General features: G+C 35.1%; 1 protein-coding gene across 2 annotated transcripts in view; it reads left to right on the top strand.

Moving 5' to 3' along the window:
* The window catches only part of DMD (dystrophin), a 2,089,898-nt gene that overhangs the window by 1,500,349 nt on the left and 566,633 nt on the right, over positions 1-22,916 (top strand). For both annotated transcript variants that reach the window (XM_011378471.2, XM_011378473.2), the window contains exon 52: positions 6,182-6,299. In XM_011378471.2, coding sequence (XP_011376773.1) covers positions 6,182-6,299 — 118 coding nt within the window. The remainder of the gene's footprint in view (positions 1-6,181; positions 6,300-22,916) is intronic.

Here is a 22,916-nt window from a genome sequence, read left to right as displayed (position 1 = left end):
GTTAAAGTGTACAGCTGAAATTGGATTTTGCTAGCCAATGTCACCGTAAAATAATTAATTAATTAATTGATTGATTGATTGATTGATTTAAAAAACACAATGAGATATCATTTCACACCTAATAGAATGGCTATTATCAAAAAGATAAGAAATTACAAGCATTGGCAGAGATGTGGAGAAAAGGGAACACTTGTACACTGCAGGAATGTAAATTGGTACAGCCACTATGGAAAACAGTATGGAAATTCCATAAAAAAATTAAAAATAGAACAACAATAAAATCTACCAGTCTCACTTCTGGGTATATAGCCAAAGGAAATGAAATAAGAATCTCAAGGAGATATCTGCATCCCCATGTTCATTTCAGCATTTTTCACAATAACCAAAATATGGAAACAACCCAAATGTCGGTGGACATTTGACAAATGAATGGATAAAGAAAATGTGGCATGCGTGCGCGCGCACACACACACACACACACGCGCGCGCACACACACACACACACACACACACACACACACGAATATTGTTTGGCCTTAAGGAAGAGAAAAAAACCTGATATTTGTGATAATATAGATGAACTTGGAGGACACTATACTAAGTGAAATGAGCCAGACACAGAAAGACAAATACTATATGATTTTATTTATATATGAAATCTAAAATAGTCCAACTCAGAGAAACAGAGTAGAATGATGGTTGCTAGAGGCTAGTGTTGAGGGAAATGGGAAGATGTTGGTCATAGGGTACAAACTTTCAGTTATATAATAAGTTCTAAAGCTCTAATGTGAAGCATGATAACTATAGTTAATATATTGTATATTTGAAATTTGCTAAGAATGAAGATGTGTAAGAATGTATGAGATGATGAATATGTTCACTACTTTGATGGTGATTTTTTCCATATATATCAAAACATCAAGTTGTGAATCTTTATGTACAATTTCTATTTGTCAAATCAACCCAAATAAAACTGAAAAAAAAAAAACTTTCTGTATGATTTAGATAAAGAAGAACCAAGGACCATATAAGCTCCACTTCCTTCAGAAGACCCTTCTTGACCCCTATATTTGGTTAAATATTTCTGCTATATGCTCTGATGACTCCCCATGCTTACACTACCATAATACTCACCTCAGTTTATTGTAATTGCTCCATTTACTGCCTAGTTCTACTAGTTCACTTTCTCTTTGAGAATAATAATTTTTCCTCCTTCACTTATGTATCCCCTCTGCCTAGCTCTATGACCGACATAAGTTACTAAAAAATATTTGCTGAAATCCAAATTGGGGGACATTCTACAAAATACCTGCCCTGTATGCTTCAAAACAATCAATGATATGAAGTTCAAAGAAAGGCAAAGAACTATTTCAGATTAAAGGAGACTAAAGAGATATAACAACTAAATGTAATGCTTGAGCCTGGACCAGTAAATGAAAGGCAATTAATGGGACAATTGTCCTACTATGAATAAAGACTGTGGATTAGATTTTATTACTAAAACCATGTTAAATTTCCTGACTTTGAGATTGAGCTGAGGTCATGTAAGAGAATGTCTGTTCTTAAGAAATAAATACTGAAGTATCTAAGGGTAAGGGGTATTATATCTGCAGATCATTCTCAAATAGTTCAGAAAACAATATCTATAATATTATATATACAGATATTATATATACACACACAGAATGATAGAATGACAAATAAATGTGGCAAAGTGTTAACAATTAGTGAATCTGGGTGAAGAGTACATTTGCAAACTTTCTGTAAGTTTTAAATTATATAAAAATAAAATTCTTTTGCTGTAGGCGTAAAAAATAAAAAAAAATAAGGGATTGTAAACTGACAAGGTCCTTGCAATCTGCGAGGTCGACCAAGGGTTGCCTCGCCTAAAAAATAAAAAATAAATTTAAAAAAATTGTTTTTAAAAAAGTATTTCTTGAATGAATGAAGGACAAAGAGATAACCATAGTTAGAAGGTTTTTATGAAGAAGTTACCAACAGATATGCTAGTAGAACATTCAGAGAAATAGGGATATTATGCCAAGCAGGAAAATATCCAAGCCACTTTAAAATGTAAGTGAGAAATGAGGAAGTGGAGGACAATAAAGATGACTTTGAATTTGGCCAATCTATCTGGAGAGGCAGCTGAATACAAGAACAGAAGCCAAAATTAAGGTGCTCAGTGAGGCATTTGAAAGCTAGACAGATAATAGCATCCTCACAGGTAAAACTGTGTCAGTTATTAGAAAGGCTAGAGTTTAGGACCTATCTGACTTAAATTATTACTTTCTTCCATTCATAAAGTTGTTCTATAAACTATTTTACCTCGTCAATATTTAATGTTAACTTTTAAAGTTGTAAATATAAGAGTATAAGGTCTGCATTTTTACATTACATGTACGCTTAATTCATGTTTATTTTCTGAAAATGGCAAGAACTGAAAGTCACCATTGGCCTTTGTTTTAAATGTAACTATGTGAAGATTGTTGTTTTTTGTAGAAAAATATTAAAAATATAAAGAGTTTGTTCGCTAAGTTCTTTTCTTAGATATATAAATACTAAATATTTAACTAAGCATGTAGAGTTTTCTATTTGAGTATTAGGTTGAATTACATTTTAACAAATACAATAATGAAGTGTAATTCTTCCTAAGAGCCTAAATGACCTACTTATAGCATGTATGGCTTCATTATTTAACTCCCTTTTTCATAGGATTGCTATTTATAACCACTTCCCTCAGCCCTAGGGGGACTTAGTAGGATTAATGACTTCTGATTCACTTCGTATTTGAAGATTTTTTTTTCCCTCCATCTTTGCTCAGCTAGTGGAATCCATGATGAATTCTCATCTCCAAGGGGTAAGCTGTTTTTAGTAAAGCCCAGTAGCTGTCTGTGATCCCTTAGAAATAACATCAGTTCCTTTCTTCTCTTGTGTTTGTTTCTTCCAAAATGATAGACTCCATGTAGACATGTTCTTTTATCATGCTTGGGTGCAGTTAAGCATGTAATGGTTTTAGTTTTGTTCTCTTAAGTTATATGTGTAATGACTATCTAGGCTCATATCAGAAAAACAAATAAGCATAATTAGCAGTCTACTTGTTTAGCATGAAAATTAGAGACAGCCGACTAAAGCTAGAATGAGGAAGCTAAATGATAGAAGAGGATTGGAGGTCATATGAGAAAAGAGATTAGAGACAAAACATTGTTTTTGAGAGAGTAGCATCTAGTAAGAGGACCATATTGGAGGCAGAGAACAGAATTTCATAGATGGATTTTGGGAGATGGGTAATGTGAGTCAAGACTAGGTATAAGGGGTTCTCCCATCTGTGGGTGGTTCAGTGGGATACAGATGAGAAGTTGCAGGATTATACAACTAAGTTGTCAGGTCAAAGAACTTTTAATACCAAATAAATAGGATGCACTTAAAAGAAAACCAAATGAAAAGAAAAATAATAACATAATTGTTCCTCTCACTACATGTATGTGTTCTGTTCATTAGCAAGAAGGTCTTCCAGTCACTGATTTTATATCTTAATTTAAAAAATACTTAAATGTATGTCATATTCAAATCCTTCCCTTTATTTCTGGGAAAAAAATCAAAAGAGAAAATCTCCATTCTGTTCTACTGAGAAACCACTATCTAATGAGTATATTAGTGCCTGATAAATTCCACAGCAGTATATATTATTATTATATACATAATTATTACCATTTCCTTTTTAAAATGGACATTGTGTTTCCCAAAGAGTAGGATAAAGAGTTATGATTTTGTTTTGAAATATTTTAAAATGAATAATTTTATTGCAGTTGTGAATCTCCTGAGATTTTTAAGGAGATTGCTTCAAAGGATGTCATTAATCTTCCCTTACAAAGCATGTGTCTGTCAGCAGAATTAGAGAATCACCCAACTAGAGAACAGGTTTCACAATACCCTGAGACCTACTTTGTTCATTAGAGAAGAAAATGGCTTTTTTTAAGTCTAAATTGACATGCCTGCTAATTTCAGCAGTAAAAGCTGTTCATTGTGGTCAGGTTTAATTTAGAGCCTGGTAAAGTTCAGATTAAAGTTGATCAAGTTACTTCTACAACATACTTCTTAAATGAACTTTGTAATCTTAAAAGAAGGGTGGCGGGGAGTATAGCTAACATTGAGTAATGTATCCGGAAGTGAGAAGCAAAAAATAGCCTAGTTGTTTGAGGGCAAATTAATATTAAATCAAAGAAAAACAACGAAGATATTGTTGTTATCTAAAAATGTCCAAGTATCAAAAAACACAAATTTTCATTTACTCAAAGCATACATAATACATTCGTTCACTACTATATCCATAACTCCTAAAACATTCTAATGAAAGAATGAGTTAGTAAATGAGTTAATTTGTATACTTTGCTTATTATGTGTATTTTGAGTTCTTTGTTAAACTTGAGGGAAAGATTTTACGTTATGTGAGGTTTGCAGGTGAGTCTGTTTTTTAAAAAAATTATCATATGTATTAAACATTTAAGAGTCCGGAATTCCAAAGTACCTTTTCAGTTTGCTGTGTCACAGATGACCAGAGTTGAACATTCTAACCCTGAAAAACAACTTATTTCATAAAAGCCATCTGCTACTGTTTGGTTCCTACATTAAAGTTGGTGCAGTACTCTCTAACTGACTTATGCTACTTACTTCAATAGTTATCTTTAGCAATTTGTTCCATTTTTCAAACACCCTTTTGTGTAAAGAAACCATAAAAGTTAGAAACCTGAAAATTGGATTTTTCTTCTGAGCAATCACAGCTTACAAATGTGAAAAATTTGTTAAAAGTTAGCCCCTCTAAACTTCTAATACAGAGAGGGGAAAATACTCAAAATAGATGTGTAATGTTTGGATAAGTTCTTCCCCTTATTTTAATACTACTGAAAGCAATTGGGCTTAAATCACAAGTCCTATCTTCCTACCTCTTCACCAGAGAAATACTACAGAATGATCAAAATTTGGCCTTTCTAAAAACGAAAATCCTTAGAAAATCAATAGTCAAAAGACATAGTAGATGACTAATTTTCATAAACATTACTATCTACCACATTTCACCTCTTCACTTTCATTCACCAGCCTCATATGATAGCAGAAAGAACATAGGATTTAAAACCATAAAGAATTCTGGATTGGCTATTAGTGTGGTTATTGGGAGAATAAAAATGAGAAAACATGTGTAAAACATCTGTCATACAGTGGTTATAAACTAATACAAATATTCATTACTCTTCCAAAATTAAAATAAAATGTGCTCAGTTTTAGAATGAGCACAGGGGAGATATTTTTCCCCAAAACTTCTTTATAAATATCACTGAGATTTTGGTCCTTTATGTAGAGAGAGTAAGATGACTGAGACAATAGACAGACACATGAGGGAGAGAGAACTTTCTTAATGATTAACATTGCTACCTATAGATAAGAAATATATTTCTTGGCTTAATTCTATTGGTGCTCTTATCTAAAGCAGTATTAAATTAAAGTCAGTTGTAACACAGAATATGAATACTAACTTCCATTCTGATGCTTTCCAAACTTGCCTGATCATAAGAATTAAATAGAGAATTTGTTAAAAATGTAGATCCCCAGCCTTCCTCCCTACTAATTCATTCAATTCTTATCAGAGGCAACTTTGGGGAAAGACTAATTTAGCCCATTTACATCATCTTCTCATTTTATAGGTGAGGAATCTCAGGTACAAAGAAATTTAAAAAGTTACATCTCTTAAATCACTTTTTTGCTTTTTTTGTTTCTAAAATATACACCTTAATTTTGACACCACATAGAATGAGATTACAAGTATGAAGAGCTATCTTTCTCTTAAATACATTGCCATAATTCAAAATTACATTTCTTACTTGTGGCACTCATATATTGCATTGAATAAACCCACGTACTCTGGAATGACTCTGTCTAAACTCTTAAATAGTGAAGCAATTCTATAATCAAAAATTTTATTTGAAATATTTCGTTATCAAGAATGAAACACATTTCTTGTTAAATTATTCCTCTATAAAGGCTTACGCATTAGAGATTTATATTCAGTAACATCTTTTTTGTTTCTAAAAGTGCTTTGGTTAGTTTGAAAATCACTTTACTTTGTAGTACATAAAAGGAATGCATGATGCTAAAGAATCTCAGTATTAAGTTATATTTGTTCCTTCAGGCCACACTGCAAGATTTGGAACAGAGACGCCCCCAGTTGGAAGAACTCATTACTGCCGCCCAAAATTTGAAAAATAAGACCAGCAATCAAGAAGCTAGAACAGTCATCACTGATCGAAGTAAGTCTTTTAACAGGCATGTGACACTTAAGGAAAGGTGTATGAAAAGTTTCAATGATGACTTAAGTTTATATACCTCCATTGCATTTATAAAAATAGTGCAAAATAGTTGTAAATCATACCAATTATACTAAGATTTTCAGTCCATAATATTATCTTTCAATAACTGAATGTAATTCCATGGAATAGAGGACATGTAATTTCATCAATCCAGTCTAACATAGTTGCAAAGCATGGAGTGGTGAGAGTGGTAAATATGATGTGACAGAACATTTGCTCCTCAGTTGCCATCTATCTGGGCTGGCATCCATGAAGATGCCAGTCTCTCCTTCATATTCTTGGTTGTCGGTCCAAGCAAGCAGTTGCTTCTTGGACCATCTTTTATTTCCATCTGCAGTGACACTCTCAGATCTGGATGTCTCTCTACTACTTTGATGCCCTCATTGTGTAGTATCAGAAATTAGTTTACCATTCCTTATGCCATACTGGGATGGGTGGGAACTTTGGGAGGCTGTTAAGTCCCATCTGCCTAGACATTGCACATGCTCTTTTGCAATCTTGATTCAGGCTGACTGTGCTTGGGGTCAGGAAGAAGGGTAGAGGGAGGAATAGGGAATACTGTTCTCCATGGTGTTTCCCTCACAGGCTCTCCTTAGGAATAAGGCCCAGGTCACCTCTGCTCTCAAATTCTCTTGGATTTCCCTGGATTTCTTCCCTTTATATACACATTGATAGTGAATTTCTGTACTTCCCCTGTAGTGCCCCCTCATTTCTCTTCCCACAACCAGAAGAATCTTTTCTAGTGTAAGAGTAGGGAAAACATTCTTTTAATTGTCTTTTTTCCTTCTAAATCTTTTGTCTTAGACCGGGCTTAGGCTTTTGACGCTCAAAAACTAAGAATCTACATCTTCATAATCTACATTCTGTTGTGTCAGGAAATGGAAGCAGAATGCCTGGCTACCTCCTAAGTATCAGTCAATATGTGTTGTGTGTGTATGTGTGTGTATAAAATCATTACAAAATCCTGTCTGCTAAATTTCATAATCCCCATTTTATAGACAGAAAACAGTTCCTGAGAAAGGTTAATCAGATTGCTCAAGCTTACAAAATAAGGAAATAACAGAGCTTGGAATTTTCAAATGTCTCTTTCTGGCTTAAAGTCTATGTTCCTTCTAGTTTGTTTACTACTTCCCATCTTGTTTTGTTTTTGTTAATGACCTGAATCACTAGGACTAGGATTAAATACTTTTTCAATCTGTAATTATACATGTTTTTTATTATTTCCTCTTTCAGTTGCAGTGATTATTAATTAAAATAGACTTTTTTTGATTTTGAAATATTGACTCTTTATTGTCGTTCAGTGTATTTAGAAATATGCTAATGTGTTAGTTGGTTTACACTAGCCATGATAACAGGTAAGCTCCCAAATCTTGGTGGCTTTCCACAGTAGAAGTTTATTTTTCATTCTGGTGCAGTCCAAAATAAGCAGCCCTCTATAAAATCATTCAGGAACCGAAGCCCCTTCCATCTTTTGCATCCAAAACATCAGAACATCCAAAACATGCATTTAATGGAGATAAGGAATGAATACTGCTCATTGGAATTTATTATGAGGCAGGCCTGGAAGTGGTGCACATTAATTCCATTCATAATATGTTAGCTGGAATTTGTCACATGGCCACATCTAAGGGCAAGGGAAGCTGGAAAATATTGTCCAGTGTTGAGCCCAGAAAAAAGATAAACTAGTTTGATAAGGAAACAGTGAGTCTCTTCCACAGCTAACTCGGACAGGAAGAATGCACTTAAGCTCTACAGTTCTGTGTAAGTTACAGAATATCATTTCTATAACCAGCAAGGCAAGAGCAAAATTGCCTTGTAATGATCAACATACATAGTTGTTCAATTGATATAGTAGAGTGTTCCTCCCTCTAACTGGAACCATGAGGCTTCTCCACCAGGTTACAACACAGTGGCCCAAAAAAGTGAATCTTACTGAGTATGAGACTAGATTCTTATTACACAGTTATACAGTTAAGTGATCTGTTTCTTGCCTGAGAAAATGGAAATTTGGCAAAGATGTTTATGCAAATCTGAACATACTAGTATATAGAAATTCATTTGTTATTTTACTAATGAAAAATAGCTTCTACTTTTTCCCCAAGAGGAAAATAACACTAATTTATTTTACAGTAGCCATTCAGTGTTAGCTATATATTTTTCATTATCCCTTGTAATCTTTTTTTTTTTGACATTGACTTTTTTTCATGATCTAGATTAAAATTGAAGGGCTAGAGGACAGGTTTGTATCTTTTCTACTAATAGCCAGTGATTTGAATAGTTCTGTTTTTCTAAGTTTTTGTCTTTTAGGGGTGAATATCTTTATGAATATTTACAGCATAGTGAAAAGTTTCCAATCCGAATGGTCCAAAAAAGCATTTTCTTAAAAACAAGTATCTGTTCAGACATGTCATATTACTTATTAAGAGCCTAAGCTGGAATCTTAGCTCCAAATATGCCTGGAGCCTCTAGTGCTGGTGCCAGGATAATTGTGGAATACTTAAAAAGGAATCGGCTAAATAATAAAAAGTACTCAATAAGTGTGTAATACTATATTGATACATTTTTTCCTTTCTTGGTAAATCCCAGTTAATAACTTTGAACAATTGAGGAAATCTGTACATAGTTATTACATTCTGTCACGAGAAAAGTCCAGCAAAAAGCAACTCCTCTCTACCAGTATTATCCATGCTAATATCTCAAGTGATAGATATACAAAACACCAATGTGCTTTACTGTATAAAACTATTAACGTGATATCTATTATTGTCAGGTTGATTATATTGATGGACATAATATTGTAATTATCTAGGTGAAAGAATAAGTTTTATTCTAAATGCATTCAAATGAGACATTCTCCCTGATGTTTCTAATGTTCAGACTACTCATTGTCCTTCAGCTCTTTGTTTGCTGCATGTGTCACCCACTGCTGGTCATTTTCTTCTTCAAAAGGGCTAGGTCAGAGGACCAAAAACAGATAAGATAAATAGGATCGAAAATTGCATTCTTGGAGGTTTCCGAATTATGCAAAACTCTTGTTTATGTTCATTACTACTGCAAATCATAGTACTTTGCATAGCAGTGAGGAGGATATGGAAAGAAAGAACTGTTCTCTCTTATTGCTCTCTTCATTCCAAAAATTATATTGGTAAACATGGGTCATCCGACATTTGTATTTGAGAGTCTTGCTTCTGTAGCTTCTGCCTCCATAACCCCCACCATTACCATTTTAAAGATCTATAGCAATAGTGCATATAGGCTTTGAGGTCAAGCTGCCTGGGTTGGCCTCTTATTAGCTTTGTGACCCTGTACAGTTAATCTCAATAAACTACCTGATTTCAGTTTCCACCTCTATAAAATATCATTACTTGTATTTACCTCAAGGTTGGGAGAATTAGATAAAATACATGAAGAGCAGTTAGATCCCAGCCATAGTAAGAGCTTAATGATTGTTAAATGTTATTATTTTAATTACAATCTAATTGGGTTGTTTGAATATTTAGTGGGAAAGCATTTAATAAACTCTTTGGTAGATATCTGGTTTTTTCATGAGCAAGAAAGAGGAGAGAGAGAGAGAGGCAGGCGGGAGACAGGGAGAGGGAGAGAGGGAGGGAGGGAGGAATGGAGGAAAATTGATTGATTTAAAAGACCAAATGGAGAAGGTTGCTATGGAAAAGACAGAGTAAGGTATATAAATGGAATTAAACAAATATTTAGAAAAGCTTTTGCATGAATGATACTACAAAAAGCAAGGTAATCCGTGTAAGTTATTTCATTTGCAATATTTACTATAAACTTAGAAGGTGTAGATATTATTATTCTCATTCTGGAAACAGAATACTGAAGCTCAGAACTTAAATAATGTGCCTATGGTCCTAGTTAGATGTCACGAAAAGGACTAGGATTTAAACTCATGTCTGCATGATTCTCAAGCCTGAGGTACGTCAAATGGAAAGGGCTAGTCAGTCAAAAACTAAGAAGGAAAAACTCTTGTTCATGTTTATTACTACTGTAAATCATAGTAACATAATACTATATTTAACTATAGTACTATATTTATTTGAGAATTTAAACTATTAAGAGTAACCTCTGTTTCCTATAATCTGGATATAATCTTCGATACTCCCATTTATGGTGTTGTCTTCTATGCATTCAGATGTCTTATTATATGATTGTCTTTTACATGTTTTAGAGATGTACAGGATAATGGACCTCAGTAATCTACTAGCTACACAAACTTTGCCAAGTGGGTTAACTTTTCTAAGCCATGGTTTCCTCATCTGTGATGTGGGGTTAATAATACTTAAGCTGATAGGGTGATTATGAAAATAAAATTACATGATGTTTTTAAACTGAAGACCTGGCATATACTAGATGCTTATTAAATGGCACATATCATCATGATGAGATGAATTTGGTACAGGAAACTGGATATGGGAGAATATGAAGGGAGTGAAGTACGTGGCCTTTTACCAGTTAAACCAGGGGAGGAACTTCTGAAACAGAATGCCAAGTCTTAAGAGAGAACTATTTCTTTTTAAAAAATTTTTTTCAGCTAAGGATTTCTCAAACCAGTTTGAAACTCTTTAAGAAATTTATATGCGATATCATATAAATTTTAAGAAAATAAATTCATATCATATTGCTGAAAGAGCTGGTATACAGGGCCATAGGAGGGAAATGTTCTGCTGTGTGAGAATAAAGATCCTCTCACAGGATTTTTTAATTAACTGATAATTTCATAACAGCTTTGTCATCTTGTCATTGATTGCTTCAACCAAATGTATGAAATCCTTCATGGTGAAATAAAAGCTCTTTGTTGTTCTCCACATTTTTATGAAATCTCTATTGCTAATGAAATGCCAGCCAATATCTTCCTCTCAGACATTGCCTATTAGAGAGTTGCTTATTTTAGAATAAATGGAGTCAACCATATAAATTTCTTTCTTTTGACATCTAGCACCTGCTGTCAACCTGTTATAACTACAAGCAGCTCTCAAAATTCACCTCCACTAGGACACCACTGGCAACAAGAGTTCAGTTCAGTTCAGTAAATATTTGAATGCTTACTCTGTGCTAGTTAATATTAGAGGTGATGGAGGGGATACTGGGAGGAATAAGATTTAGCTTTTGTCATAAAAAAAAGCTCATAATCAAATTTGAGTATTTGGAAAACTATATTTGGTCAAGGAGGTCTAGGATAAGTACTTCAGTAGCAGTATTACAAAATATTGAGAGAGAGCAAGAGAAGGGGAGATTGGCTCTGAATGAGGGATCTTAAAATGCTTCCAGGAGAAAGTTAAACTTGATCTGGTCATGAATAGAATTTTTAAAAGCAGAAGGAGGCTGTAGAAGAAGGATATTTCAGAAAAGGATGAAAGGAGCATATATAATTAGACTTAGGTTAGCAAATGACATGATAGATGAATTTGTAGGAGTGGGAGAGAGGGAGGGAGAGGGAGAAGAAAGAGAGTTTTTTAAAAGATATTTTTAAGGAATTGGCTCATGCAGTTGTGGGGACTGGCAGGTCTGAAATCTTCAGGGAAGGCCATCATAATGGATATTCAGGGAAGAGTTGATACTGTAGTTTTGAGTAAGAAGGCAGTCTTGAGGCAGAATTCCTTCTTCTTTTCTTTTGGAGGGGCAGTTCGAAGTGTCATATATTTCTTCACATATAAATTTCACGATTCCTTTAGTTTTCATTAATATCTAGTTAATAGAGTACCTAGAAATATATATTAAATAATATAAATAATCTATAACATCTTAATGAATTCAGAGCTCTATCAGAGTAATTATAACTTGCACATAAAAATTTAAAAAACAAGTGTATATGTTTTTTCTTTATAGAATTTTACTTGTGTTGAATTAACACTGAACATATATCACAAAATAATTCTGATGTAATGTACCTCATTCTTTTATAAGAGGATTTAATCAAATTATATTTGAATAAGATTTAAAATCCAAATTAGCTATCATGATTATATTCAATTATTAGTCTTTCATGTGAGTGTGTGACAAAAAAATAAATATACTTTATTTAAAGTGATATAGCTACAATTATGGATATAAATAGTGTTTTCTACTAATTGATTATTTTTCATTTTGTTTCTTTTTAAGGGAAAGATTTCTACTCATCTACTTTAAAAACTAAACATAATGAACATAACTATTAAATAAACCAATTAATAAAAATGGTTTTTAGTAGGATAGAATAAAGATGGTGATGAATAAATACAAAGAATCTCACACTCAATAAGTGAGCTGATAAGACAAATACAAAACAGAAAGAGATGTACTCATAGCATAATTCCAGATTTCCATAAACTAGCATTTGTATGTTATGGCATAATGGGGCATTGCAGCTATGTACCTGAATTTCTGTTATATTGTGGTACAACTATTCCCTCCTGGTGATACCATGCAGTTTAGGTGAAGCTAAGCAAGGGTTAGATCTTTATTATCCCTCACAGGTTTTATAGGTCAGAAAATCACAAGTGACTTGGTTGAATAGTTCTGTGTTGGAATTTCTCACGAGGTTGCAGTCAGTAGTCAACTGGAGCTGAAGGATCCACTCTTAAGGTGGCTCACTCATATGGTTTTTGAGGTGGTACTATCTACTTGGTTCCTCTCTACATGAGCTTCTCCATCAGACTGCTTGAATCTCCCCATGACTTTGTGGCTTGCTTCTGCAAGAACAAGTAAACCATGACTACAGAGTAGAAGCTGTAATACCTTTTTTGACCTAGACTTAGTATTCATACTATTACTTCATCAGTAAATTATTTGTCATACAAGTTTGCACTGAGTCAATGAGATGGGGGAAGGAGAGATGCCAAAAAGGCATGAATATCAGCAGGTGAGAATCAATGGGGATCACTTTGGATATGACTACCACAGGATTCCTGAAAGTTCTCTGAAACATGATCCCATGTCGCTTTGACTATCTCCATCAGACATCCTAGCAAATGTTAATGTTGCTCTTCCCCTGAAAATGGCAGACCAATGATGTGTGCCTTTTGTTCTGTATGCACACATTGAAAGGAAAAAGAACCCACAAAGACCTTTTCTATAGCTACTGGACATGTTAATAGTTATCTCGGGCCCACTCAGCTTGGTTCCTCCTGGGAAATATGAATTTTGGAAAGAAACTTTCTGAGTTTTGGAGGCCTAACAGAAAGACCTAGGTAGCTAATAGTTGGTTGTGGGATAATGGCAACAATGATGATGACAACAATGATGATTATCGCTTTTATGTTAGAGACAAACACAGAATATCTTTTCTTAATTTTGTTCCAAGAGTAATGCAGTGCTAAAAGCAGTTAATCTAAAATGATAATACAGGTTTAAGTCCTGGCTCTGCCCTTGAATAACAGCGGAACCCTTAGCAAATTATTTAATCTCTCTGACCCCCTTTTTTTTTTTCATCTGTAAAATTGGGCTCCTGGTACCTTCTATACCAGACTGCTGTTAGGATTAAATGGAATGACATATGGTAAAGCCCTTTTCAGATGGAAAATCACTACATAAATAGCAATGTCTTAGTCATCTTGGGCTGCTGTAATGAAATACCATAGACTAAGTGGCTTAAACAGTAGTCATTTATTTCTCACAGTTCTGGAAGCTGGGAAGTTAAAATCAAAATGCCAGCAGATTTGGTTCCTGGTGAGTGCCCACCTCCTAGCATGCAAAGGGCCACCTTTTCAGAGTGTACTCACATGATAGAGAGAGAGAAAGCTCTGCTCTCTCCCTCTTCTTATAATGACACGAGTCTTATCATGGGGCCCCACCCTCATGACCTCATCTAAACCTAATCACTTCTGAAAGACCCCATCTCCAGATAGCATCGCAATGGGTATTGGGGCCTCAACATGTGAATTTTGGGAAGGCACACAAATATTCAGTCTGTAACAATCAGTTACTCTCATTATTGGAAGATCCACTAGGTCTTCTAGATGTCAACAATGATAGAGCCTTGACATAAGGGTAAGAATTTTCACATCTAGAACATGGATACATGAAGAGTGAGAATTATTTTTATGTCTATACACAGAATTTTTAGTATTTGCTCAAGAAATTTATCTTTACAGAGAATATTGATTCTCTGAAATTCCATTCTAGGGCCTTGGAGAAAATAAGTTCTCCAAGAATTTCTGAATGATAAATATAATGCTTTATGATATTTTCTTTAAAATTAAGATAAAACAAAAATATTTACGCAGTATATTTTATTTTCACAGTTTTGGGGTACTACATTGTTGAGTTTATTACTATCTTTAAGTCTAACCTTGGACTGCAGGAACGAAGCCATTGAGAGTCCCCTACAAAGTCTGTAGGGCAGTGATAGAAACAGTATCATTGGAATCAGATTTTTCTTTTGATACAGAAGCCATATAACTGCTGCCATGGGCCATAGCTGACTTTTGGAAAAACATATAATTGATAGAGGGAAGAAAAGACAGAGTCTTATACCAGCCTGATTCACTTGTTATCAGAAAAATGTGTACTAAACAACAGAATGTTTGAAAAGATAAAATTAACTCCCAAATGCACAAAATAAGAATGAGAGGAAAGCACCTTTCTCTATAATTAAACAGAAAATGGTGCCGTGAATTGATAAAATCCAGTCAACCTGAAAATGTGAACATCAAATGTAATTGTGCATAAAGATAGGTAATACGAATGACATAGGAATATGTAGGTGCATGTTGGCCTTTTGAAACAATGGCACTTTACCTGTTCCATGTTAAGCATTTGGTTTAGTCTTATCTCTTCTAGAAGAGCTAGAAGGGGAAGGCACAGTTCTGTTGGACTATAAAAAGGGAGAATTCTCTTGATTATTAGTAGTACTTACAAATTGCTCAGATTTTTAGAACATCGGGTTATGTGCCTCTCAATGTTGGGTACTGAGCCAAACATAGCCTATATGCATATAGGGAGCATAGTATTATAGAAGCTACATAGCAATAAATGAGATGGGATTAATTTTTTCCTTAGCATCTGGCAGGGCATGCAAAATATCCAGGTTTCCCTCTCAGTAGCTAGGTGCTTCAGTACTGAAAATATGTCCTAAAGAATTCCAGAATATATGAAATATCTCAGAGAGTATGGAGGTGGCAAAATTTATACGCAATTTGACAAAGTCAAATTGTATTCAGATTCTAGAATATCTCTTTTTATAAATAATAATACTTTATACTTATGTTAAAATTTATATAAATTAGACCAAGAAGTCTCATAAAGGAGTTGGTTTGATTTCCACATCGCCTAAGGTAGGTATAGTCCTCATTAAATAAATGAAGAAACCAGAGATCATAGTTATTAATACCATGCTTAAGGTCACACAGATGGCAAATGGGAGATCCAGGATTTAACACAAGTGTTCTGATTCTAAAAGAGTGTTTGATGGGTATTCTTTTCCAAAACCTATGCTGAAAGGAGACAACATTCGAGAGTCAGTTACTGAAAGTTTATGTATATATTTATATGTAAATCTTAAATATACTGCTGACATATACTTATGTTATTCATGAATCTGTCATAGTTTATTTTAATTAAGTTAAAATATATCAGATATTTATTGAATCATGGGAATTAAAGATCTTCAGAGAGATTCATTTTTATGTGTTAAGCAAAATCACTTTTAAACCGTATTAGAAAGATAAAAAGCCAAGTTAAGATGGCAATGTAGGAAAACATTGTGCTTGCCTCCTCCCACGACCACTCCAAATTTACAACTAAGCTATAGAATAACCATTATTAAGAATCACCTGAAGTCTAGCTGAACAGAAGTCCTATAACTAAGGATATACAGTAGAAACTACATCAAAACTGGTAGGAGGGGTGAAATCATGGAAAGGGCTGATCCCATGCCCACGTGTGGCAGTTAAGAACTGGGAGGAATATCTCAGCTGCAGAAGTCCCCACTGAGGAGTGAGGGGTTCCAGCCCCACACCAGGATCCTCAGCCTAGAGTTCCGGTGCCAGAAGAGAAGTCCCCACAGCTTCTGGCTGTGAAAACCAGTAGAGATTGTGTCTGAGTGAGAATGAATGTGGCTGGAGTGCCAGGCATTCCTCTTAAAGGGCCTATGCATGGACTTACTCAGTGATAGACTCTCTCTGAGGCAGCATCTGGAAAGGTGCCAGGGATATATGGAGAGGAACCGAATTGTCTGTTTTCAAGGCAAGGGCTGGAGGAGCAGCTTTCTCTCGGACAGAGGTGCTGGCAGAATCCATTGTTTTTTTCACTGAATCCTTCCCACTCCTGGTGGACAGACTTTGGCAGCTGTTATATCTGAGTCTCCATATACCTGGTAATTCCCCGACACCTCGCCCCACCCAACTTGTGGGCCCACTCAAGCCACTTCAGGTGGCTTTTCCATACAAACAGCCTGTCTTGGCTCCTGCTGTGCTCTTTCCTAAAATCTCTCAAAGGTTCACAGAACCTGAACTAGCAGCATCTGGCCTCAGCATGCCTTGTACCATTGCTAAGGAGCCCCAAGCCCAGTACTAGTGGCAGCTGGCCTGTTAGCAGCTTAGTCTCTCCCAGGCACCTCCCAGCCCAGCACAAGTAGCAACCATCTGCAGATCACTTTGTAGCTCATACCAAATGACCCCGGGTAGGGCACAGGCAGCAGCTGACCTTAGCCTTCAACAGAGACCCATTCAAGAGGCCCCAGAACCAACACACCCAGTGGCCATCTTGAGACCACACCAGAACACCACCTGACCACCTCCACAAAAGATACACCCAAAGAGTAGACAGGGCAGGCACCAGAGCCCTGCTAAAGCAAATCCTGCTTTGTAAGGTCAGTCGTTGTACAACAGCTCCAATAGTCCCAGCCAGTCCACACAACAAATCAGCCTGAGCATCAATCCCTCCCATTGATGTGCATACAGCAACCAAGGCTCAACTACAACAGGAGGGCAACCCCACAAGGAACATACCTGGAGCACTCAACCTAAGTGACCAAGAAAACTGTGTCACTGGGCCTCACAGGATACATATTATATAAGGTCACTCTACCAAGACCGGAAGACATTGTAGCTCTACCTAATACATAGAAACAAACATAGGGAGGCAACCACAATTGGGAAATTAAGAAACATGTCCTAAATGAAAGAATAGAACAAAGCTTCAGAAGAAGAACTAAATGAAATGGAGAACAGCAATCTACCAGATGCAGAATTCAAAACACTGATTATAAGGATGCTCAGTGATCTCAATAAGAACTTCAACAAAGAGGTAGGAATCATGAAAATGGAGATAGAAAACATAAAAAATAATCAGTCAGAAATGAAGAATACAATAAATGAAATGAAGAATACATTAGAGGGAATCAACAGTAGATTAGATGAAGCAGAGGGTTGAATCAGTGATTTGGAAGAGAAGGTAGCAGAAAACACCCAGTCAGAATAGCAAAAATAAAAAAGAATCTGGGAAAAAAAAGGAGGATAAATTAAGGGGCTTCTGGGACAACATCAAGCATATCAACATTCACATCATGGGATACCAGAAGGAGAAGAGAGAGAGCAAGGAATTGAAAACCTGTTTCAGGAAATAATGATGGAAAACTTTCCCATCCTGGTGAAAGAAATAGATGTACAAGCCCTGGAAGCACAGAGAATCCCAAACAAGATGAACCCAAAGCGGCCCACACCAAGACACATCGTAATTAAAATGCCAAAGGTTAAAGACAATGAAAGAATCTTAAAAACAGCAAGAGAAAAGCAGTTAGTTACCTACAAGGGAACACCCATTAGACTGTCAGCTGATTTCTCAAAAGAAATTTTGCAGGGCAGAAAGGATTGACATGAAATATTCAAGGTGATGAAAAGCAAAGATTTACAACCAAGATTACTCTATCCAGCAAAGCTATCATTTAAAATTGAAGGACAGTTAAAGAGCTTCCCAAATAAGAAAAAGCTAAAGGAGTTCATCACCACCAAACTGGCATTACAAGAAAAGTAACAGGGAATAACTTTAAATGTCAATGAATTAAATATTCCAATCAAACGACATAGGGTGGCTGAATGAATAAGAAAACAAAAGCCTTACATATGCTGCCTGCCAGAGCTTTACCTCAGATCAAAGATACACACACAAATTGAAAGTTAAGGGATGGAAAAGAATATTTCATAACAATGAAGAAAAAAAGCTTAGGTAACAATATTAATACCAGTCAAAATCGACTTTAAAACAAAGGCTTTAACAGACAAAGAAGAACCCAGTAATCCCACTTCTGGGTATTTATCAAAAGAAACCCAAAACACTACTTCGAAGGGACATGTGCATTCATATGTTCATTGCAACATTATTTACAATAGCTAAGATATGGAGGCAATCTGAGTGTCCATCAATGGATAAATGGATAAAGAAGAGGTGGTACATATATACAATAGAATATTACTCAGCCATAAAAAGAATACAATCTTGCCATTTGCAACAACATAGATGGACCTAGAGGGTATTGTGCTGAGTGGAGTCAGACAGAGAAGAACAAATGTCATATGATTTCACTTATATGAGGAATCTAGAGAGCAGAATAAACAAACAAAACAAAAACAAGCTCAAAGAGAGAGCATTTTGATGGTTGCTGGATTGAGGGCAGAGTGGGCCAAGGGAGGGAGGAGGTTAAGAGGTACAAATTGGTAGTTGTAATATAGTCATGGGGTTGTAGATAATAGCATGGGAAATATAGTCAGTAGTATTGTAATAATTACATATGGTGTCAATCGGTACTGGATTTAACGGGATGATCAGTTTGTAAGTTATATAAATGTCTAATCACTGTCGTACACTTGAAACTAATATAATGTATGTCAACTGTAATTAAAACTTTTAAATATATGTAAAAAAAGAAAAAAGATACTCTGAACACAGACTATTTAAAAAAAAAGAAAAGGAAAGATAAGTAACCAACATGTGTTAAAAAAAAAAAACAAGAAACGATAAAAATCTCCAGTAGGAAACTCTATTACCCTATTTCACTGATATTTCAGATAGAGATGTTGAGTTGGAAGAAACAGGTCACTTTCTCATGTTGCCACAGTCGTAAGTCACTAAATGCTGGAGGTTAGGAATTCTAAGAATTGTTGTGTCTCTCTGAGGACACTCTTTCTCTAGTTTATGTTTTATCTCCGACTGAAGTGTAAGCTTCAAACTGTTAATCCTTTATATTTGAATTCCTATAATTCTAACATTTTATTTTGAAAATAGCAGGCATGCCATAAATACTTTATGATTAAATGAACTGTCTCACAGGGTAGCTGGAAAATAGTGTAGAGCTACAAGCTGCCATCGTTATCTCCATGACCATGAATCACCATTAGAAAGAATTAGCCTGCAGAGATTAATAAAATGCCCAGCTTAAAAAGCAAACAAACAAACAAAAACAAATAAAACCCACATCAAACACACCCAGACTTTTAAATGGTGAGTGATTTTTCAATTTTAAGAGATTGAGAGTCTTTTTAGTACAATCTCATAAAGAGAACAGATTTAAAAAGCACCTTGGTCTGATTCCAGTTCACATACTTCATCCTTGCAGAAAACATACTAGGCCATTTGAAACGTTCTTCAGTTTGCATTTAGAAGCTCTGCTTATTTGAACAAAATAGAAATGAAATGTAAATAGCTCAATCTTCAGAAGCTCAAATACCCCCTTTACTCTTGAAAGTAGACATTTGGATTAGGATTCTCTTATCTTTTTTTTTTTAATGAATTCTTCTTATCCTTTTATCATAATGTCTGTTCAAAAGGTTTAGAGAACTCGAATCAGGAAGTCATAATTTAAGACTAAATAGGAATATGAATTTGTATTATATAAAGAAAACAGTGTATGACTAAGTAGCCTGTTGTCCCTAGGCAAAGTAGAATAACTCAGGGCAGCCAGCAAGATGTGCTACAGCCATTACAAACATTACATTCACTGGCTTTACAATTCATTAGGTAAGTAATGAGTTGTACATATTTTAAGATTAAAACAACCAAACTAACCATCATAGTTTTACATCACTTAGTACCAAAATCTGGGATAGGCACTTGGGAATTGCTTTATTTTAACAGTGCTGATAATATTTTATGTTTTAATTAAATGATATTTCATTATTTTTGCATCCTAGTTCTAAATATATACACCAATAAGCTTCATGGCCATTCAGAACAGGTTAACTTTAAATATACATTGACCTAAAGATTATGTACTAGGTCTTTATCTTGAATATATGAGCCAGATTCCTAATATAAAATTCTATTCTCTAAAATAACTGGCATATACAACTGTCTAGTTCAAATAGAAATTGTTGACTATGTTAGGGAGAAAAAATAATTTTACTTCAACTCCTCTAGATTCTCGGCTGAGACACCACCAACTAACAAAAGACAGATTAACAGAAGAAAAATAAACATGTTTAATAACACCTATATCTCCTGCATACATGGGAGATACTCGGAGAAACCAGGTAATTCCCAGAAATCACAAGCTTAAATACCGTCTTCAATTAAAAACAAAAGATGGTGTTGTTAGTTATGGGAGGTTATCAGGAAAAGCACAGTAAACTAGGGTAAGGGTATTATGCAGATTTAAGTCATTGACTTCCTCCTTGGTAAGAGTTTCTAAGAGATGGAAATTTCCCTTATAAATGTAAATGTTTACAAAAAAGTTACTTCTACTCAGAGCTTTTCTCTTCTCTACTGTTGCTTTAAAATAATCAGCCTGTAATCACCCTTATACCAAAGAGGCATATTTTGGGGTGGCAAATTCTGCTCCTCTTCATCTAGAATACCAAGTTGGTTTTTAAAGACAAAATTGGCATCCATAAGGAATTTGAATAAAGAGGATCTTCAGATAATGTCATAATGCTGGTTTGAAATGTAAATAAAATTTTGATTCTATTTTATTAAAGTAATTGGACAAGTTATTAATTCATTTAAAAATTAGATTCTTTGGTATCACAGTGCAGTATGTAATAACAAAAGAGCATTAAATTATGTTCATATATTGTTACCAGCATTTGGGTTCTTGGGTTTCCCAAGGTAGAAATCAAGAGGAAACCCCAGAAAAATTTCCAGAGAAATTTTATTAAACATGCTTGAGCACAAGGGAGGCAGCACAGAAGAGAGGAAGGTCTTCCGAACTGACTCAAGTTATGGCTCTGCCAAGCTGCTTTTATAAACTGGTGACAAATTGGGCTTGCATGAAAAGGCGAGCTTTTTGAAATCCGAGGGGAGGGCTTTTTGAAAAAGGCTAGCTTTCTTTACTGGCTACATTGCCTGGTAATCATGTTCCACCTGTGCTGTGGAGCAAGATGATAAACTGCTCATTATCAGCACCCTAGCAAGGTCATATAGTGGATAAACTTTGGTCAACTGCATTTTCAAAATAGTGGTTTAGAAGGGAGATAATAATCAGCTACTTTTGCATTTTTTGCATAGGGAATGATGGGTGGTGACATTCTTGTGGTCAGCTTATCTGGCATTCCTTCGACCCTAGGCCCAAATCCCTATGCTGTCTCCATATGATTTAGTGTAATTTAATCAAAAATATAATAAGTCTTTCAATTTGTGCAATAGTAAATATTCCAAGTGCTAAAATTCCAACCTATGAGATTGGATGCATTCAAGGTAGTATGGTGGTAGACATGGAAACAATCGAAGTGCCCTTCGTTAGATGACTGGATACAGAAGATGTGGTACATATATGCAATGGAATATTACTCAGCCATAAGAAAAGATAAAATACTGCCATTTGTGACAACATGGATAGATCTTGAGATTATCATGCTAAGTGAAATAAGTCAGACAAAAAGTTGAGGACCATATAATTTCACTCAAATGTGAGATATAAAACTGAAAGCAACAAATGAACAAGACAAACAAAAACTCATAGAGGATGTTTAGTGGTTACCAGAGGGAAGAGGGTAGGTGGGAGGTAGATAAGAGTAAAGAGGGTAAAATATATGGTGACGGAAGATTTGACTTCAGGTAGTGAACGTACAGTGCAATATACTGATGATATGTTATAGAATTGTCCCTTGAAACCTATACAATTTTATTAATCAATGTCACCCCAGTAAATTTAATTTAAAAAATACAACCAAGTAAATTTTTAAAGTCTAATTGGCATCACATGTAGTAAAAAGCTACTCTGAGAAGTACAAAATGAAAGGTTTTTTATAGGCAGAAACAAGGCGGAACAAGGAAGTTACTAGCAAAAGAAAAGATTGTCTTAGGCAAGGGCACCTTCCTCTGGGGGAAGGGCAGCTGGTGTGGAGGGGTTTAATTAGGCAGATTGCCTCACTAGTGTTGATCAGGAATTCTAGATTGATTCCTGGGAGGAGCCGAAGCTGCAATTAAGTCTTGGTCTGTCTTCCTGGGGGCAAGTGACTCCATCTTAGGCCTCTTGCTCTTTTTTTCCTTAACAAAAGTTTCTCTTGTACTTATAAGCAACTTAAGAATAGGCACCATCCTTTCAAGTACCTAGATTAAGAATAGTACCTAGAAAACAGTCATTAAATGCTTACTAAATAAATTTTCACCTTCAAGCTTGTAGAAGTA

Source organism: Pteropus vampyrus, unplaced genomic scaffold (assembly GCF_000151845.1).
Source record: "Pteropus vampyrus isolate Shadow unplaced genomic scaffold, Pvam_2.0 Scaffold340, whole genome shotgun sequence".
In the NCBI taxonomy this organism is placed as follows: domain Eukaryota; kingdom Metazoa; phylum Chordata; class Mammalia; order Chiroptera; family Pteropodidae; genus Pteropus; species Pteropus vampyrus.
The sequence above is the reverse complement of the archived record's forward strand: the minus strand, read 5'-3'. Positions and strand labels throughout refer to the sequence as shown.